Raw genomic sequence first — 16,489 nt, forward strand, 5'->3', positions numbered from 1 at the left:
TAGTATAATTAGAAAAATTAATTTAGATGAGACCGAGAAAGTAAATATCATAATGTTTTCAAGAGGGATTTGACCTCCTTGGAATTCTAATAAAATTAAGGGTTTCCTCTTGAAAATCAAATGTGTTACTCATTTGAAAATCAACAAAGCTAGTCAAGATGAGTAGGTCTTGTCTTCAATATATGTTTTTACTCAAGATTGTTCTATAATTATATGTTGGAAAGATTTAATTAAGTTTTATAACTCCATAAATAATCTATTGTGTGACTTGAGACTTTAATTAAATTTTGTCATATTTTGAAAAAAGAGGTCCTAATAATTATAAATTTATTGGGGAATTTGCTGTATTTGAATCTTTGTGAGACTAGGAATTTGAAGGAAATCCTTTTACTTAATATATGAGTAATCTTAGGAAAGTGCTTGATATGGTTGTAACAAATGAATCTTGGATGCTCTCTTTCCAAAATGATTATAATTTAGTAAAATTTATTGTACCTTTTATAATCAAGAGAGTTTGATGCCTTATTTTACACACGAAATAATCGTCACTATTACTTTTATGCTAATAGATAGTAGGGTTAGTGATTTAGTTAAAAAAGACATTAATACCATCTATTCTTTAAGATATTAAAAGAATCATAATCGTTAATTTAGAAAAAAAATAGAATACTCTTTCAAGTTTATAAATATCGTAACAAGCACCTTATAATTTATATTTCTATTTTAAAATTTGATTATGGTATTTTATGCCTTAAAATTTGAAATAAAGTAATTCTTGTAGGTATGATAAACTCTTTAAATTTTTTGCTCTCTAAATTACACATAGTAACTTTCATAATCAAGGTAAAAGTTATCAGTTAAGCACTAACTCTTAGACTAAAAACATGATAATCAGACTTAGATATAATATATCTTACTAGAATATGTACACATTTGGTAATATATTTTCTAAGGAAAATATGATTTTAAATAGATTGGAGGTAATTGGTATCATGACTTTAAGGCTAAATGGATAACCTTCAGGAATAAGAATACTAAATTATTTTCATAAAGTTATTATGTTCATAGGCAGAAAATATAATTGAAGCCTTGAAAGATCTAAAGTGATAGTTGAAAGCGTGATCTTGCTAAAATTAAATTGTTTGCTCTTAATTATTTTAAAATTTTGTATCATAATCTTAGTCCTAATAAACATGATTCTATTTTTTGGAAATCGTTAGTGATATTTTTCTATTAAATATGCTTATCAATCAATTACTAATCCCAATGTTATTTGTCCTACTCTCAATGATATCTTTAAAATGGTTTAGAAATGAGAAAACCCCGCACCCAAAAAAAAATTATTTTGTTTCTTTGAAATTTTTTTTTATGGTAAATCATTAACCAATGATGAGAAATATGGGAGTGTTAAGGATTTGGCAAATGTACCAAGTTTTTGATGTAATATAAAAGGGTTTGTCGTATCTATAGAGATTGATAGAATATCAAGAACTTCTAATATCCTTTTTAAAATTCTAAATTAAAAACAAGTAAATATTTACAATTTATTTATGAATGAGAAGTGCCATTAAATAGAAAACAAAGTAAAAGTTTGGTGGATAAAAAGTTATGAATTAAGTGAGGATTAGATTTCATCATTCTTTCCCTTCCATATTTTGATGACCAAACATGTAAATACTAGTATATAAATGTAGATGCACTTTCTCACAGTTCCTTATATCTATTCCTCCATACAGTTCCTTATATTGATTCCTCCATATAGAGTTCCTAAAAGCATTAAATGAACAATGATTTCTCAATTATTCAACCAATCTTCCATGCATTAATTACAAGAGTTAATAAGCAATCAATATATTGGACCCTATCCCTAAAATCACAACACATCGAGTGAATTCCATTGAATCTGAGTTTAAAATTTGTTTTCCAACTAACCATAAATCCTAAGTCAAAAGACTATTTCATAAAATATAACCAATCATTAAAAACCAATAGAACCACCAACATTTATATAAAGAGAAGAAAATATCATAAATAAGCCATCAAAATAATTCAGAGTAGAAGATTACATCCAATTTCACAAGGGTTCTAGCTGCTCATGATAGCTATTACAAAGCAATGAAAAGAGAAAAGAAATAAGATGGTTGGTTCCTCAATCTTCTTTGCCCTAAATCTCTTCTCTATGTTGTGTTTTCCCAATATGTTCGTCTCCTTCTCCCTTTGATTCTCCTTGTTTAAATTGGAATAAATGAATTTTCGCTCAAGTGAAACTTTCTCGCTTGAGCGAAAAAGGCATTCTCGCTTAAGCTAAGGTGTCTCGCTTGAGCAAAAACAAGGCAAAGGCTTTGTTCTAGTTTGCGTATTCTTGCTCAAGCAAAAATACCTTGCTTGAGCGAGAATTGATTTGACTGTCATATGCCTTCCACTTGAAAATAAGCTCCTAAAGATCAAAAGTTAAGTAGAAAGGGAGTAAGAATGAATCTCTATCCCAATTGTAAAATTAACTAGACTAACTAACTTGAATTTCTACGATTAAAGAGGGAATGGACATTCAAATTCATAACTTTGGAGCAATTAAGTACTCAAATTGGTGCAAACAATAACTCAAATTAGGCACTTATCATAGAGGAATGGATGATTTTGACATATGTTCTAGGTGTAGTGATATTTCTGGAATTGTTATTCATGTTCTAAGATATTGTTTTATGCTAAAAATATTTGGAACCACTTTATTTTGCCTAATTAATAAGTTTGCTTTTTTAGTTCTAGTTTTTTGGAATAATCATTCTATAATTTGAATGATTAGCACCAAATAATTTTCTTGACTAGAATAGAGTTTTTGAGGTGATTGTTTATTATTTATGGAAAGATAGAAAATGTTTCTAGATTCAACAGTCTTCTATTCAACATCAATTGCTTGTTTAAATAAATTTTTTTATAATGATTATATTGGATACTATTTTAGGAATATTTTAGGGATTCCAAGAATCTCTCTAAGACTTATTATATGTCAAATGAGTGCCTTGTAATCATAGACAAGTTAAGTTGAATGTAAATAGTTATTCTTTCTCTACCAATAAGACTGATGCTTGTGAAGGATTGTTTTATGATGATAAAGGTCAGTTTATTATTGGTTTCATTAGTAAATACAATTTTTTCTCTCCTTTAGAAGCTAAACTCTAATATTAAGAGTTAACTTAATTATATAAAAAGGTACTATTATGTTTGGATTGAGATTTACTCTAAGGATTAATTTTCTTTCATTTTAAATATTTAAGATTATTTTTATTCTTTATTTCATTTGTTTATATCTATAGAGAGACAAATTAATATGCTAATAAGTTAGTTAGAATAGGTTTTGAGAATTTTATGTCTTATACCAGTCTTGATTAATTAAGCTTTCATCTTTTACACTTTTATTTAAGTTTAGATATTTTTTATATTTAGACTTCTAAAATTGAGTTAGTTATGTTTTTGAGTTGTTATGTCATGTTGACTACTTAAAAAAATAATTCATAATTACTTTAATCTTTTTTTAAAACAATTTTAATTATATTTTTGTAATTTTTATATCAGTAATGTTTGCATCTCACATAAATAAAAAGTTTATAAAACATTATAATGACATATAAATAAATTTTAATTAGAATATAGTGATAGTGTAAATATTTGTTTATACTATCATTTAATTTTGAATTATCATAGTGTAAATAATTAGTTTTTTATTAATTAATTTAAAAGTCATATTTACTAAATAATATAAAAAAATTACATTAAAATTAAACTCATCTAAATATTAATATAAATATTTACTTTGCAAAAAAATTATATTCTAAATTAAAAAGTCTAAACACTTTCAATTATTCAACTATAAAGATTTAGTGGAAGCAGTTATGTACTTTTTTAGGGTATAAATTGAAATATAATTCAGTGGCATGCAAATTAAGAATTAATAATTGTTTTATGTGTATAATAAAAATTAGTTGTTCATATAATTCATTGAATCTCAATACGCATATTTAATCATGATGTTCACAAATGTCATTATTGCATATATTTATAAAGGAGGTTGCTTACCTTTCACTATTAAAGCGTGGTTTAAGTTGACCATTTGGGGGAGTTGAGACTCGAAGTCTTAAAAAAAAAACAAATGTATCCTGACTCGTAGCTGATAATGCTTTACATATGTTTAATGTATAGAGATTATTAAAGTAACACATTTTTTAAAACAAAACCTTATTTTATGCACGTGATTGTAAATTAAATTATATTTCATACATATATGAGTGTTCACATAGAGAAATCGACACTTGGGGCTAAGATAATATAAAGAATTACTACACGTGTTTGTGGTTTAATATTTTACTTTGTAAACGACAATTTTTTTCAGCTTTTAAAAGGAGTTTTTCGTAATTGTGATTATTTTTATTAAAACCTTTTTTATTTACTTCGAAAATGGATGTTTATGAATGAAAGAAAATTTTCTTTTGGGAAAAATTGCACTAGAACGTCATTTGAAACTCAATAAATGAGAATCGATTCTCAACTGTAACTCAAATAATAGTCTCTGAATTTAAATGTTATTAAATATGAATTAATTAAGCTTATGATTGAGGCAGGTTAAACTCTTTTTTTAAGTTGAATATTTAATATTGAGAGAAGAAAATAATGATGATTTAATTATATAAATAATATTATTATATTTTATATTTTTAATTTTTTAAAAAATAAAAAATTTAATATTTTTTAAAAAATAATAATTTAAAATATATTTTTATTTTTTATAATTTTAAAAAAAGATTATTTAAAAATTTAACATTAAAAAAAATTAAAATTTTAATTGTAAAAGAGTAAGAGAGAAAATGAGAGAAGAAAAAATTCTAAAAAATTCTTTAAAATAATTTTTAAACTTATTTTTTATTAATTAAGTAACTCTTAAATAAATATTAAACTTTTTTAACTCGTGTTTTTCTAAACACAACTCTTAAATATAGTTTCAAAATATGTTTAGAATAAAGTTTTTGAAAAATAAAAATAAAAATATATTTTTTAATTTTAAATTAAAAAATTATATATTATTTTTACTGACAAATATAATATTAATATATTAATTTACATTTTTTATTTTTAAAAATATTAATTTTAAATATATTTATTCAGCTGCATTTAAATGTTATTAAATATGAATTAATTAAGCTTATGATTAAATTAAGTTAATTTTTTTTTAGTTGAATGTTTAATATTGAAAAGAAAGAGTATTCACAATTTAATTATATAAATAATATTATTATATTTTTAATTTTTTATTTATATTTTTAATTTTTTTAAAAAAAATTAATATTTTTTTAAAAATTAATAATTTAAAATATATTTTTATTTTTTGTAATTTTAAAAAATTTTACTTAAAAAACTAACATTAAAAAAAATTCTTTAAAAAAGCTTTCAAATTTACTTTTTACTAATTAAATAATTCATAAATAAGTATTAAAATTTTTTAACTCAAATCTTCCTAAAAACAACTCTTAAATATAGTTTTAAATTATATTTAGAATAATTTTTTTAAAAAAACATATTTTTTAATTTCAAATTAAAAATATATATTATTTTTAATAACAAATATAATATTAATATATTAATTTATATTTTTTATTTTTTAAAAATATTATTTTTAAATATATTTATTTAAAATATAAATTTATGCTCACCCTTCCCTCTAAACAAAACCCCTTCCCAAACAATCTTTTAACAGAATTGTAGAGAACAACAAAAAGAAATGGCTGGGACGAAGAGTGTGATGATCATGGATTCTTGCAACCTGCATAACAAAGTTCATTTGAGTCTCACCCATTCCATTGAGAATCAGAGATTCAGATTAGTGTATCCATCAACAAGTAGGAGGGGTAACATGAGATTTAGAGTGAGGATAAGGAAGAAGGGGAAGCAAATTATCGCACCAACAGTGGCAGCTCTCGTTGAGGATGAGGCCATCTCTCACAAGCCCACTACCATGAAGCTCACTGCGCTAGTTGTCATTAGAAGCAATAACAAGGTATTTCCAAACGATATGCTGAAAAACCTCCTAAGCATTTTCAGGCCTCAAAACCAGCGAAATGGTGTTGTTCTGCAGCTTGTTAGCTCACGGCTTCATCCCAGTATGTCTCTAATTCATTCTTTTTATTTTTGCCAACTGATTCATTTCATCTATAATGAACGAGTTCTTCAGAAAGTATCAAAGTATCGATTTAGGCTCAATTTGTATTAACTTCTGCAGAAAATAAAAATAAGAAAGTAAAATAAATTAAACTTCTTGCTGACAAGTAAAACCCATCCCTTTTATTTGTTTTTTGTACTTAAAAGGAGTAAATAATCAATCTAATCCTTTAACTTTTTTATTGACTGCATTTGAATTATCAAAAGTTTATCATGTTAATTTTCATGTGTGCCCAACTTTTGTTGGATTTAGGACCAAAAGAGGATACACTCTCAATTACAAAGTCAGGTAAAAAAGTTGATGCACTAAATTGAATGATTACTGGATTTGTAACATCCATGGTTTTGGAGCTGCGTGACTAACAACTATTGTTTTAAGTGCCTAATAACAACTAACAATGTTCAACTTCTTATGCTGTAATATTAAATGAAAGAGAGTATGGAGGCAAAGTTGAGCAAGGAAACGGTTTTGGATTTGTCCGAAGAGCATAAATGTGGAGCTGAGGGAGGAATCAGAACCTATAAAGTCGATTTCTCTGTGGAATCAGATTTTGGGGTTCCTGGAGCTGTTACCGTCGTTAATGGCTACGACAGTGAGTTCTTCCTCGAGAGCATAACTGCACAAAATGTTCATTTTGGTTGCAAGTCTTGGGTTCAACCAAATCAGCTCTACCCAGAAAAGAGAATTTTCTTCGTTGACAAGGTATAAGCATGCAACTCACCTACCCAACTTAGAACGTATTTAGTTTAGATTTTCTTTAAGAAACAATGATTTTATTTTATTTTATTTTTCTAAAATTAATAAATAAATATACATATTTTTTAACAAGTTGAAGCAAACATGTACTCAATCAACAAAATTAGAGACGTTAACAACATGGGTCTGGTAGGAGCTAGTTGATCCAGTGGATCAATTTGATAAATTATTTTATGTATATTGAAAAAATGTTTTTTTAACAAATTCAGCCTATGATTATGTTAACATTGGTAAATTAAATTCACTAGAAATCTTTGGTACAGCAAAATATAACAGGATTATATAGGTTATGCTGGAGAATTATTTCTTGTTTTGTATCATTATAAACGTACTTGTTAAATTTTAATCAGTTTAAAAGTATTTGATATATATAATTTATTGTGCGCGAAGCATTAAAATAATCTAAACAAAAGGTCAAATAATAACGCTGCATCACAAAGTTATGGGAAGTGTTAAATTTTTTTGTTGAAACCTTAAACATATTGGGAATACTTTAATGATAAAATATAATTATATCTGTAAATTAAAAAACTATATACTAAAATTTTAACAATTACATGAAGGAACCACTGTAAAAATAATCAAATCTTTCGAATCCTCTACAACATGATTTCATAAAGAGAGAGAGAATCACCAGCCTGTTTGGTTTACAGACAAAACAGAAGTTATACATGTTATTAGTATTTTTTTATTCAGTTAACAGTTGTCAATTATTCTCAAATCTCCCCATTACAGCATAAATAAATAGTTAAATACTTCACCGACCAAAAAAGTTTAAATACTTGAAGATACAGATTAGATGCTTCCCGCACTGCATTTATGTCACATTCGCCTTGAACTAGCCACATGGGTACAAAAAATGGGCTACGATGCAAATATAACAAAAAGCATTTCAAGTCTAATAATAAAAAATCACATGTCGTAACATTAAATTAACATTTACACCTCCGTAATAATTCCTAATACGTAGTAACTTAACTTGTTAATCTTATAATCATTTCAAGTCCAAGAATTGGTATCATTTATAAAAAATCTTCCATACAGGTGATATGAGATCATTTTGTCATGATATCATATCATTCATAATAAAACTGCAAATCATTAATGATACTCTTAGGCCTAGTTTCACAATGCAACTAAATTGTTAAACATCAGGTCTATCTACCTTGTGAAACGCCAAATGGGTTGAAAGAACTAAGAGAGATGGAGTTGATGCAATTAAGAGGTGATGGAAAGGGACGCAGGAAATATTGTGATAGAATATATGACTATGATGTATACAATGATTTGGGGGATCCAGATATGGGAAATGAATATGCAAGGCCAACACTGGGTGGCCAATACAACCCTTATCCCACACGTTGCCGCACTGGACGTTCACCTACTACCACTGGTCAGTTTCATTTTTAGCTTATCACTTCCATCGTTAGCTTTTCTTCCATTTCAATTGGCCATGTACTACTACTGGGAAAACAATTCCAATTTTGTTATATATCGTCTTCTCCACCATTGTAAAGATATTTAATATATTACAAATATAAAACTATTTAATAGATAAATGCTAATTAATGTTGTTAAAGTACTTACTTAGTTAAGAAATTTAAACTAATTTTTTTATTAAAAAATATATGACCGGAGTTACTATACCCCGCATAGTTTCTTCTTCTGTATAATTTTTTTCTGCGTTAGTCCCATTACTTAAAAAAATGTAATAATGCAATTGTAACGTGATTTTAATAAAAAAAAATTCTTAATTTTTAAAGATACTAATTAGTAAGATTCTATTTAAAATTTATTGTTAAAGTGATTGGAGAATATTTAATACATTTTATTAAATATTGATGAACAATGGTTAACGGAATTTGATACAAATTCCTAATAATTTAAATTTACAAATTAACTTATCACCTTCCTAAATGTAAGGATTGCAGACAAAATTATGTATGATTTTGTTTTAAGTGGTTGGAGCTAGCAGTCTTGGAATTAATTAGCATGTTGAATTTACCAACACAGAAAAAAGCCTAGACTTAGACATGAAATAAGGAACATAGCATGGACAAAGCTACCAAGAAATGAAAGTGATAGGAACATAAGTGTTAACTCTTTACATGAAAACGTGGACAGATAAGAAGGCAGAGTCACGACCGAGTGAATCAGGGTTAATATACGTTCCTAGAGATGAAGAATTAGAGGACATAAAACGAGAAAGTATTGATCAAGGGAAATTGATGTCAATGCTGAGGAATGTTGTGCCTGCGTTAATAGATAAAATAATGGGCAGTGAAGGAGTTTTCAACATTGATTACTTTATTAAAGAATCTGAATCCAAGTCTGAGCTTGGTCGAGGTGCAATGCTAGCCACACTACCACCACCATTGTCACAGATTATGCTCAATTTGGGAGGCACCATAGAAGAATTTTTTAAATTTGATCCTCCAAAAATTTTTTCAGGTAAGTGAAATTAAAGAGTATCATTGTCTATTACCAAATAAATTTTCTCCTTGTTGAAGTATATATTTGTGTTGTGGTTTCATTTTAGACATAAATTATGCAAATGAAGTGGAATGATTTTCAGGGGAAGAAACACATTTCTTGCTAGATGATGAACTTGGACGTCAAGTGCTTACTTCCTTCCCTCTAAGTATTGAAAGGCTAAAGGTAATTATGACAATGACTAACATATTTTCTTCCACTTGTTTCTATATGTTCTTTCATTTTGTCACTTTTTCTAATAGGTTTTCCCACCTGTGAGCAAACTGGATCCCTCTTTATATGGTTCAGTAGAGTCAGCACTGAAAGAAGAACACATTATAGGTCAAATTGAAGGGATGTCTATTCAACAGGTACTTAGTAATCTTTTCTATGGCTAGGTTACATGGAGATGACGAATCATAAAATGTTCTCTGTTTTCAAAATTTAGGCATTGGAAGAGAATAAGTTGTTCATTCTGGACTACCATGATTTTTACCTTCCATTCCTGGGTCGGATTAATGCTCTTGATGAGCGCAAAGCTTATGCAACCACCACAATTTTCTTTCTCACCAAAATGGGAACTCTGAAACCCGTTGCCATTCAGCTTTCTCTCCCAACAAGAGATCCAAATACTTCATGCAAGCAGGTTCTTACCCCACCAATAGATGCCACCTCCAAATGGCTCTGGCAACTTGGCAAAGCCCATGTTTGCTCTAATGATGCTGGTGTTCATACTCTTGTGCACCACTGGTATGAAATTTTATTTCCCTAAAACAATAGTATTATTTTGTTAGAACTTTTAAGTGAATAAGGAAAACAATATTTACAATAATTGAGACTTGACGATATGATATTCTAGGCATGAATACACACTTTCTTAAAAGAAATATTTGGTTCTTTATAAAAGTATAGGGTACCATGAAATTTGCCTTTGAGATACAAAGAAGATTGATAACAATAATTCACGCTTTATAAATTAAGTTTAATAGGAACACAAGGTAAATTTAGTTTGTGTTGTTAGTGTTTTAAAGAAGAAATAATTTTGCAAGTATTTTTCAGTTTGATGTATTTTCTATGATTATGTTGGAATTAAATTTCATTATCATCCATAATAGAACATGAGTTCTATATATATCTAAAGGAATTTCTAAGAAGAAAAAATAAAACATAACAACTTAATAGTTACTAACATAACTATTTGGTAGTTACCATAAGAAATAACTACTTAGCAGTTATCTTTAGAATTAACTTTTTTTTTCTTATTTATAATTAATATCAAACACCTTATCCTAATGATATTAATTATACAATCATGTATCAAAACCATGTAAATATTCTAAAATTCTAACATATTTACTTATCCATAATCCATGCATCTATTCTTATAAGTGATGCCACTACTCCATCCATGAAAATGATCATTGGCTTCACTGAGTAACGAAATCATGATAATTATTGTATTATTTTTCTCCCATGCAATGTGGGGATTATATGGCAAGATACTAGAGCTACAAGGGAATCTTTTTGGCAAGCAGTCTAAAACTAAGCAACTAGGGTCATTTACATAAACCTAACAGTGATGGAAAGTCACCAAAAAATAAAATAAAATAAAATTGTACAACATGTATCGGATATCTTTCACAATGTGTACAAATTACACTGGAGACTACATAAATCATGCCATATATAAAGATTAGTAATGAACATGATGACATTGGCCTCTTATGATTGAGCAGGTTACGAATACATGCTTGCATGGAACCATTAATGATTGCTGCTCATCGGCAACTGAGCGTGATGCATCCTATATTCAAACTTTTGCATCCCCACATGCGATACACACTAAAGACAAATGCGACAACGCGTCAGATACTTATCAATGCCGAAGGAACCGTTGAGACAGACCACACTCCTGGAAGATACTGTATGCAAATTAGTTCTGCTGCCTATAAAGATTGGTGGCGGTTTGATATGGAAGGTCTTCCTGCTGATCTCATAAGAAGGTAAATAAGATTCTATCTATTATGGAAATTTTTGCTATCCCCCTTAATATTGTTAACATTTTTGGATTTGGAGAGCACTTCTATCAAGCAGTGCAATTCTATGTAGGATCCAAGGGTCATCCTAATATTTCTCCTATAGTACTTATGTTGATGAAATGGAATACTTGATAAACTTCTTTCAATATATTGCATATAAATTAGATTATGCAGTAATGGACTTCTTTTATTTCGGTTCTTAAACTATGTGAATCAGACAACCTTTATGAGCTTCTCTCGATTAACATTATCCTCTTCGAAGTACCTACATTGATGATAAGATCTAATAGTTTCATTCTTTTACAGAGGTTTAGCAGTTCCAGATGCAACTCAGCCGCATGGCATTAGACTACTTATTGAAGACTATCCTTATGCAGCTGATGGACTCCTCATATGGTCCAGCATAGAAAAGTTGGTCCGGACCTATGTGAAACATTACTATAAAAACTCCAATGCCATTTCTTCTGACAATGAACTCCAATCTTGGTACAGCGAATTCATCAGTCTCGGACACCCTGATCACAAAAATGCTTACTGGTGGCCAAAACTTGCCACCCCTGAGGACCTCATCTCCATGCTTACGATTGTTATTTGGCTTGTATCAGCACAGCATGCTGTCTTGAACTTTGGTCAATACCCCTATGGCGGGTATGTTCCAATCCGTCCTCCACTAATGCGAAAACTAATTCCCAAGAAGGGTGATCTTGAGTACTCAGATTTTGTCATGGATCCCCAGGGATACTACTTATCAGCACTGCCAAGTTTATTTCAGGCAACAAGGTTCATGGCTGTGATCAACATAGGTTCTGCACATTCACCTGATGAGGAATATATAGGAGACAGAAATGATGTGTCCTCCTGGTTAGGAGAACCCGAGATCATTGATGCATTCAGTCAGTTTTCAATGGAGATAACAAATATTGAGATCGAGATTGAGAAAAGAAATGCTGATCCAAATCTTAGAAACAGATGTGGTGTTGGGGTTTCACCATATGAGCTGCTTATACCAAGCTCAGGATGTGGGGCAACAGGAAGAGGGGTGCCAAATAGTGTTACAGCCTAATACATTAGCTGAATGGAAATGGATTCCATATTCAGTCCTCTGTAAACACAAACGAAAATGGAATCGAACGTGTATTAAAAAGTAGGCATTCCTATGAATACATTACTATTTAGTTTAAGTAACTCCAGAACTTGGATTCTAGTTTGTGCCCTTTGTTTTTTATAAGTGAACACTTGATCTATGCTGTTATCAAGGATGTATCTTAATTATTGACAAGTCAAAATCATAGATATAAAGTGTTGATGTGTAAAACAGACTGCCAACTTACCTTTAACACGTGTTTCGTAACATCCATGAAATATACAAATTTTAGTTCTCAAAATATAGCTTTTAGCATAAATCACTTTGTTTTTAAAAAGTACACACTTCTGGTCCTACGACGTCTTAAGTTTTTAAGAATATACCAATCTTTTCCCTTGTCTTTCTAGGAAAGGCTTATTATGACCTCTATGAATGTGAAGGGGGTGTCTAAACTCAATTCACGAATTAACCACTATTGTCACAATTATAGGTACTTTGCAAGGTTCTAAACCATACACTGAGGAATAAAACAAGTGGGACATGACCCACCTGATATTTAAAAGTAGAGAGTAAATTGTGGGAGAAAGAGATATAACAACGGAGAACACTTCCTGCGCAAGTAGCAGTACCAAAACGTTCGGACAAACTGAAATGGTAATAATCTAAAAAGAACGGGACGTGAAACAAACATATGCACTCTTATAAAGCTAAATCTGAGACCCAATAAAGGAATAATGACACTTCCAGCAGCATTATTTATCTCATCCTCAAAAATTACATCAAAGGATCTAAAATGTTGAAGTATTGCAAAAGATGCATTTTTGCTCCTGAAAATCTAAAATAAAAGCCAAAGCGATGTGCGATGTGCGATGGTATGCCAAAACATGCATTCGGGCAACCACACGATAAATAAAGCCTGCAAAAAACCATATCCCTGTTGAAAGCATACGACATTTCCTGTGATGTTGTTTTACACCCATGGGCATAAAACATGACCGTTAGTCCTAACACTCGGTCAGTATATGGAAATTCAGCATCCATAAACCACTCAAACTTGATTCTCATGTAAGATAAGTTATATATCTGGTTGAAGTTCAAGGAGAACAAAGACCCTGATGAAAGATCCAGCTGAAATTTTATGGGCCGTCCCGACCCATAGCTTTTTCATACGATTCTTCTATACAGTTGCATCTGTTGTAATTTCAAATTTGCTCCTGCAAGGCATGTTCTTTTCATAGATAGACACATCTTGCTCAGTTCTGAGCTTTTCTCCTACTGATCCCAGTAGTTTCTTAATTGAGACATATGCAAGAGAAGTCCATCTCTGCCCAGTCCAGTGACACTGCTGGTCATAATCCATGGGGGATGTTGCTTGTAGTTTTGTCTGATTAACTCTTGAAAATCCCTTATGTTCTCATCAGGTCGTTTACCCTTTGCCACCTTCATTTTATCACACTTTGTGAAAACAAAAGTGATTGGTATCTGCAATTCACATTAATTTTAATTAAGACATGTTTCAGTACCTTAAGAACATTAATTTAGGGACTAGATATGAAAATAAAATAAAATAAAATTATACATTGTTGCGTCCAAGCCAATTTGCACAATCCAAGTCAATCTTTTGTGGTGGAACACTTGCGTCAATGAGAAGCAAGACAGCCACCAGAGAATTTCTGTTCAAAAAGTACCCTTTTGTGAATGAGGACCAATCAGTTTTAGCAGCATCAGGTGCTTTAGCAAAGCTGCATAAGAAACAGTTTTTCATATGATTGGTCAAACAGTAACACCACTAACCACTACACCTAAATCCTCTCTAATCAAGCAGGGGAGAGGGTGGAAATACAGGGAGAAACCATTGAAGAAAACAGAGATAAAGCCTGGCAATTGGAATATACAAGTTATAAACAACATTGCTACTGTCTACTGAGAGCTTTAAAAGGAAATTTAATTATTACTATCATTAAACACCACAAGAAACTTGAAAACCAAGGAGGATGCCTACATCCTGCACCAATCAGCTTCATCAAGCAAATAAGGAATTTGATGACCTCCAATATGATCTATTTACAAGACACAATTTCAAAATTCAATAAAAATTACATTACATATAGTTCATATTCTGTAATATTGTTGATTTGCCCCCATAGCAGTTGAATCACTAATGCTATGTTTAGATTTGAGATTGAGACATTCAAACATGGGGATTTTGCAACAAAATATCATGCGCGGCTGAATGTCACTAAATTTAAGTTTGCTCCTAAAAGCACGTTTGTCTAAAAGCAAAAGCAAGTAGCTTTTGTACTAACTTGAAAACTCCCCACCAAGGGGTTGTTTGGGAACGGGAGGGGAAGACAAATTTGGTATTTTAAATAAATATATTTAAAATTAATATTTTTCAAAATAAAATATATAAAATGATATATTGTCATAAATTCAATGTATTAATCATGCACTTATCATCATAAATAATATACAATTCTTTTAATTTAAAATTACAAAATATGTCCTTCCCTCCGTTCCCCTCCAAACCACCCCGGCCCCGGCCCCCAACATACCCTAAAATCATACAGCAAACTTACTTTCAAGGCTAAAGTTTCCGAACACAAGTCACTTCACTCTAAACTCGCTTTTATCAAAAACCAATTTTACAAATTCTAACTTAATCTAAATTTAAAAATAAAGTTTGCAAAAGCTCACTCACCTAAACACATAGAAACCTTGACAGAAGCATAGAAACATAAAGCAGGCTAGTTGTAAGTGAGTGAATAACTGACCCATAACCAGGCAAGTCCACAAGGTACCAGCTTTTGTTAACCAAGAAGTGATTAATAAGCTGCGTCTTCCCTGAAAGCACCAAAAACACATTACACAAGGTTTCTTAGAAGTTCAAATAAAAAATGAAAAAGAAAAAGACCTGGTTTCTTAGAAGTGAGTGCAATTTCTTTCTTGCGAACAAGGGAATTGATGAGGGAAGATTTGCCCACATTGGATCGACCCAGAATGGCGAATTCGGGTCGGTCATCGGCGGGGCAATCCTTGGCGCGACCACTGCTCTTCACGAACGCTACTTCCTTGATGCGAGAATCGCCGGCGTAGGGTCCGACGACGATGTTGGATCCTGGTAGGATCATGGAGTCATTCACCTCACCGGGTTCAACGCCCGGAGGAACGAAGAGCTCGGTTTCGAAAGAAGGAGCAGGAGAAGGAGAAGGAGGGTTGGTGGTTTTGGAAGCTAGGGTTGAATGGGAAAGAGGGTTTCGGAAAAAGAGGAGAGAAGGAGTGTGAGTGTGTACGAGAGAGAGGGAACGATGAGGTATTTGAAGGGTGAGCGTGAAGAATGCATTTCTCAGCGCTGTTGTCATCGTTCTTTGCTTCACTCCCCTACTACAGAGTGGATAGATGATTTCTTATTTCGTTCAAAGAAGTGAGAAAAATATATATTTTTACCAACCATTTTTTCTTGTAATGATAAATAAGTAAATAACAATTAAGTCCATTTCTCTGTCAACCATCATCAATTTATCCATGTGTTCACTTATTTATCAATACATTTAAAAAAATGTAAAGATTATATAACATAAATATGATTATTTTTCTTATTATTTTTCAATCAAATAAAACATGATCAATCCTTAATATTAGTAAATAACATAAAGAAGTATATAAATAATGTTGAATAACTAAGATGTATAAAATGACAAATTAATTTAATGTATAAAATGTATAAACAATGTGTTTAGTGTTATGAATTGAATTTATAAAATTTCACATGAATACAATTTTATGATATAATCAATTATCAATATATATTTTTTGACTTGTCTGGAAGAATACAAATATTAAACCTATAAATTTATAAAGTAGTAATTTTCATAAATTTATTATACTAGACTTATTTGTTTCAATTATTGTTTATTATAGATGGTTTGT

General features: G+C 30.2%; 2 protein-coding genes across 4 annotated transcripts; one reads left to right on the forward strand and one right to left on the reverse strand.

Annotated features, from left to right (window-relative positions):
- Positions 1–5,725: 5,725 nt before the first annotated feature.
- LOC113857676 (linoleate 13S-lipoxygenase 3-1, chloroplastic-like) lies at positions 5,726–12,784 on the forward strand. Of its 2 annotated transcripts, XM_027489795.1 has the most exons (10): positions 5,726–6,149; positions 6,461–6,496; positions 6,642–6,910; positions 8,120–8,357; positions 9,089–9,415; positions 9,540–9,622; positions 9,700–9,807; positions 9,885–10,186; positions 11,173–11,439; positions 11,782–12,784. In XM_027489795.1, exons 1-10 carry the CDS (start codon positions 5,771–5,773, stop codon positions 12,536–12,538), a joined length of 2,766 nt encoding a protein of 921 aa, XP_027345596.1. In that variant the 5' UTR covers positions 5,726–5,770; the 3' UTR covers positions 12,539–12,784. The 2 variants fall into 2 exon arrangements, with proteins under 2 accessions (XP_027345596.1, XP_027345597.1); XM_027489796.1 differs by lacking the exon at positions 6,461–6,496 and having other exon boundaries at positions 5,751–6,149; positions 11,782–12,761.
- LOC113857678 (GTP-binding protein At2g22870) lies at positions 12,435–15,957 on the reverse strand. Of its 2 annotated transcripts, XR_003503288.1 has the most exons (5): positions 15,474–15,957; positions 15,334–15,403; positions 14,139–14,301; positions 13,109–14,041; positions 12,435–12,546 (listed from the first exon to the last, which is right to left on the reverse strand). XR_003503288.1 is itself a non-coding variant. In XM_027489798.1 (4 exons), exons 1-4 carry the CDS (start codon positions 15,919–15,921, stop codon positions 13,832–13,834), a joined length of 891 nt encoding a protein of 296 aa, XP_027345599.1. In that variant the 5' UTR covers positions 15,922–15,957; the 3' UTR covers positions 12,544–13,831. The 2 variants fall into 2 exon arrangements, 1 of the variants encoding a protein (XP_027345599.1); XM_027489798.1 differs by having other exon boundaries at positions 12,544–14,041.
- Between the last annotated feature and the right edge of the window lie 532 nt (positions 15,958–16,489).

The sequence above is a fragment of the Abrus precatorius genome, unplaced genomic scaffold (assembly GCF_003935025.1).
Source record: "Abrus precatorius isolate BTA unplaced genomic scaffold, Abrus_2018 Scaffold2, whole genome shotgun sequence".
Taxonomy (NCBI): domain Eukaryota; kingdom Viridiplantae; phylum Streptophyta; class Magnoliopsida; order Fabales; family Fabaceae; genus Abrus; species Abrus precatorius.

Bases quoted from the DNA above. Each gene is read 5' to 3' on its own strand.
- LOC113857676 (XM_027489795.1), top strand. From the start codon at position 5,771: ATGGCTGGGACGAAGAGTGTGATGATCATGGATTCTTGCAACCTGCAT. The intron at 10,187-11,172 runs GTATGAAATTTT...ATGATTGAGCAG, and splicing joins CATACTCTTGTGCACCACTG to GTTACGAATACATGCTTGCA. The intron at 11,440-11,781 runs GTAAATAAGATT...ATTCTTTTACAG, and splicing joins CCTGCTGATCTCATAAGAAG to AGGTTTAGCAGTTCCAGATG.
- LOC113857678 (XM_027489798.1), bottom strand. From the start codon at position 15,921: ATGACAACAGCGCTGAGAAATGCATTCTTCACGCTCACCCTTCAAATA. The intron at 14,302-15,333 runs GTCAGTTATTCA...TTTCTTATGCAG, and splicing joins GTGGACTTGCCTGGTTATGG to CTTTGCTAAAGCACCTGATG. The intron at 14,042-14,138 runs GTATAATTTTAT...TGTGAATTGCAG, and splicing joins ATTGGCTTGGACGCAACAAT to ATACCAATCACTTTTGTTTT.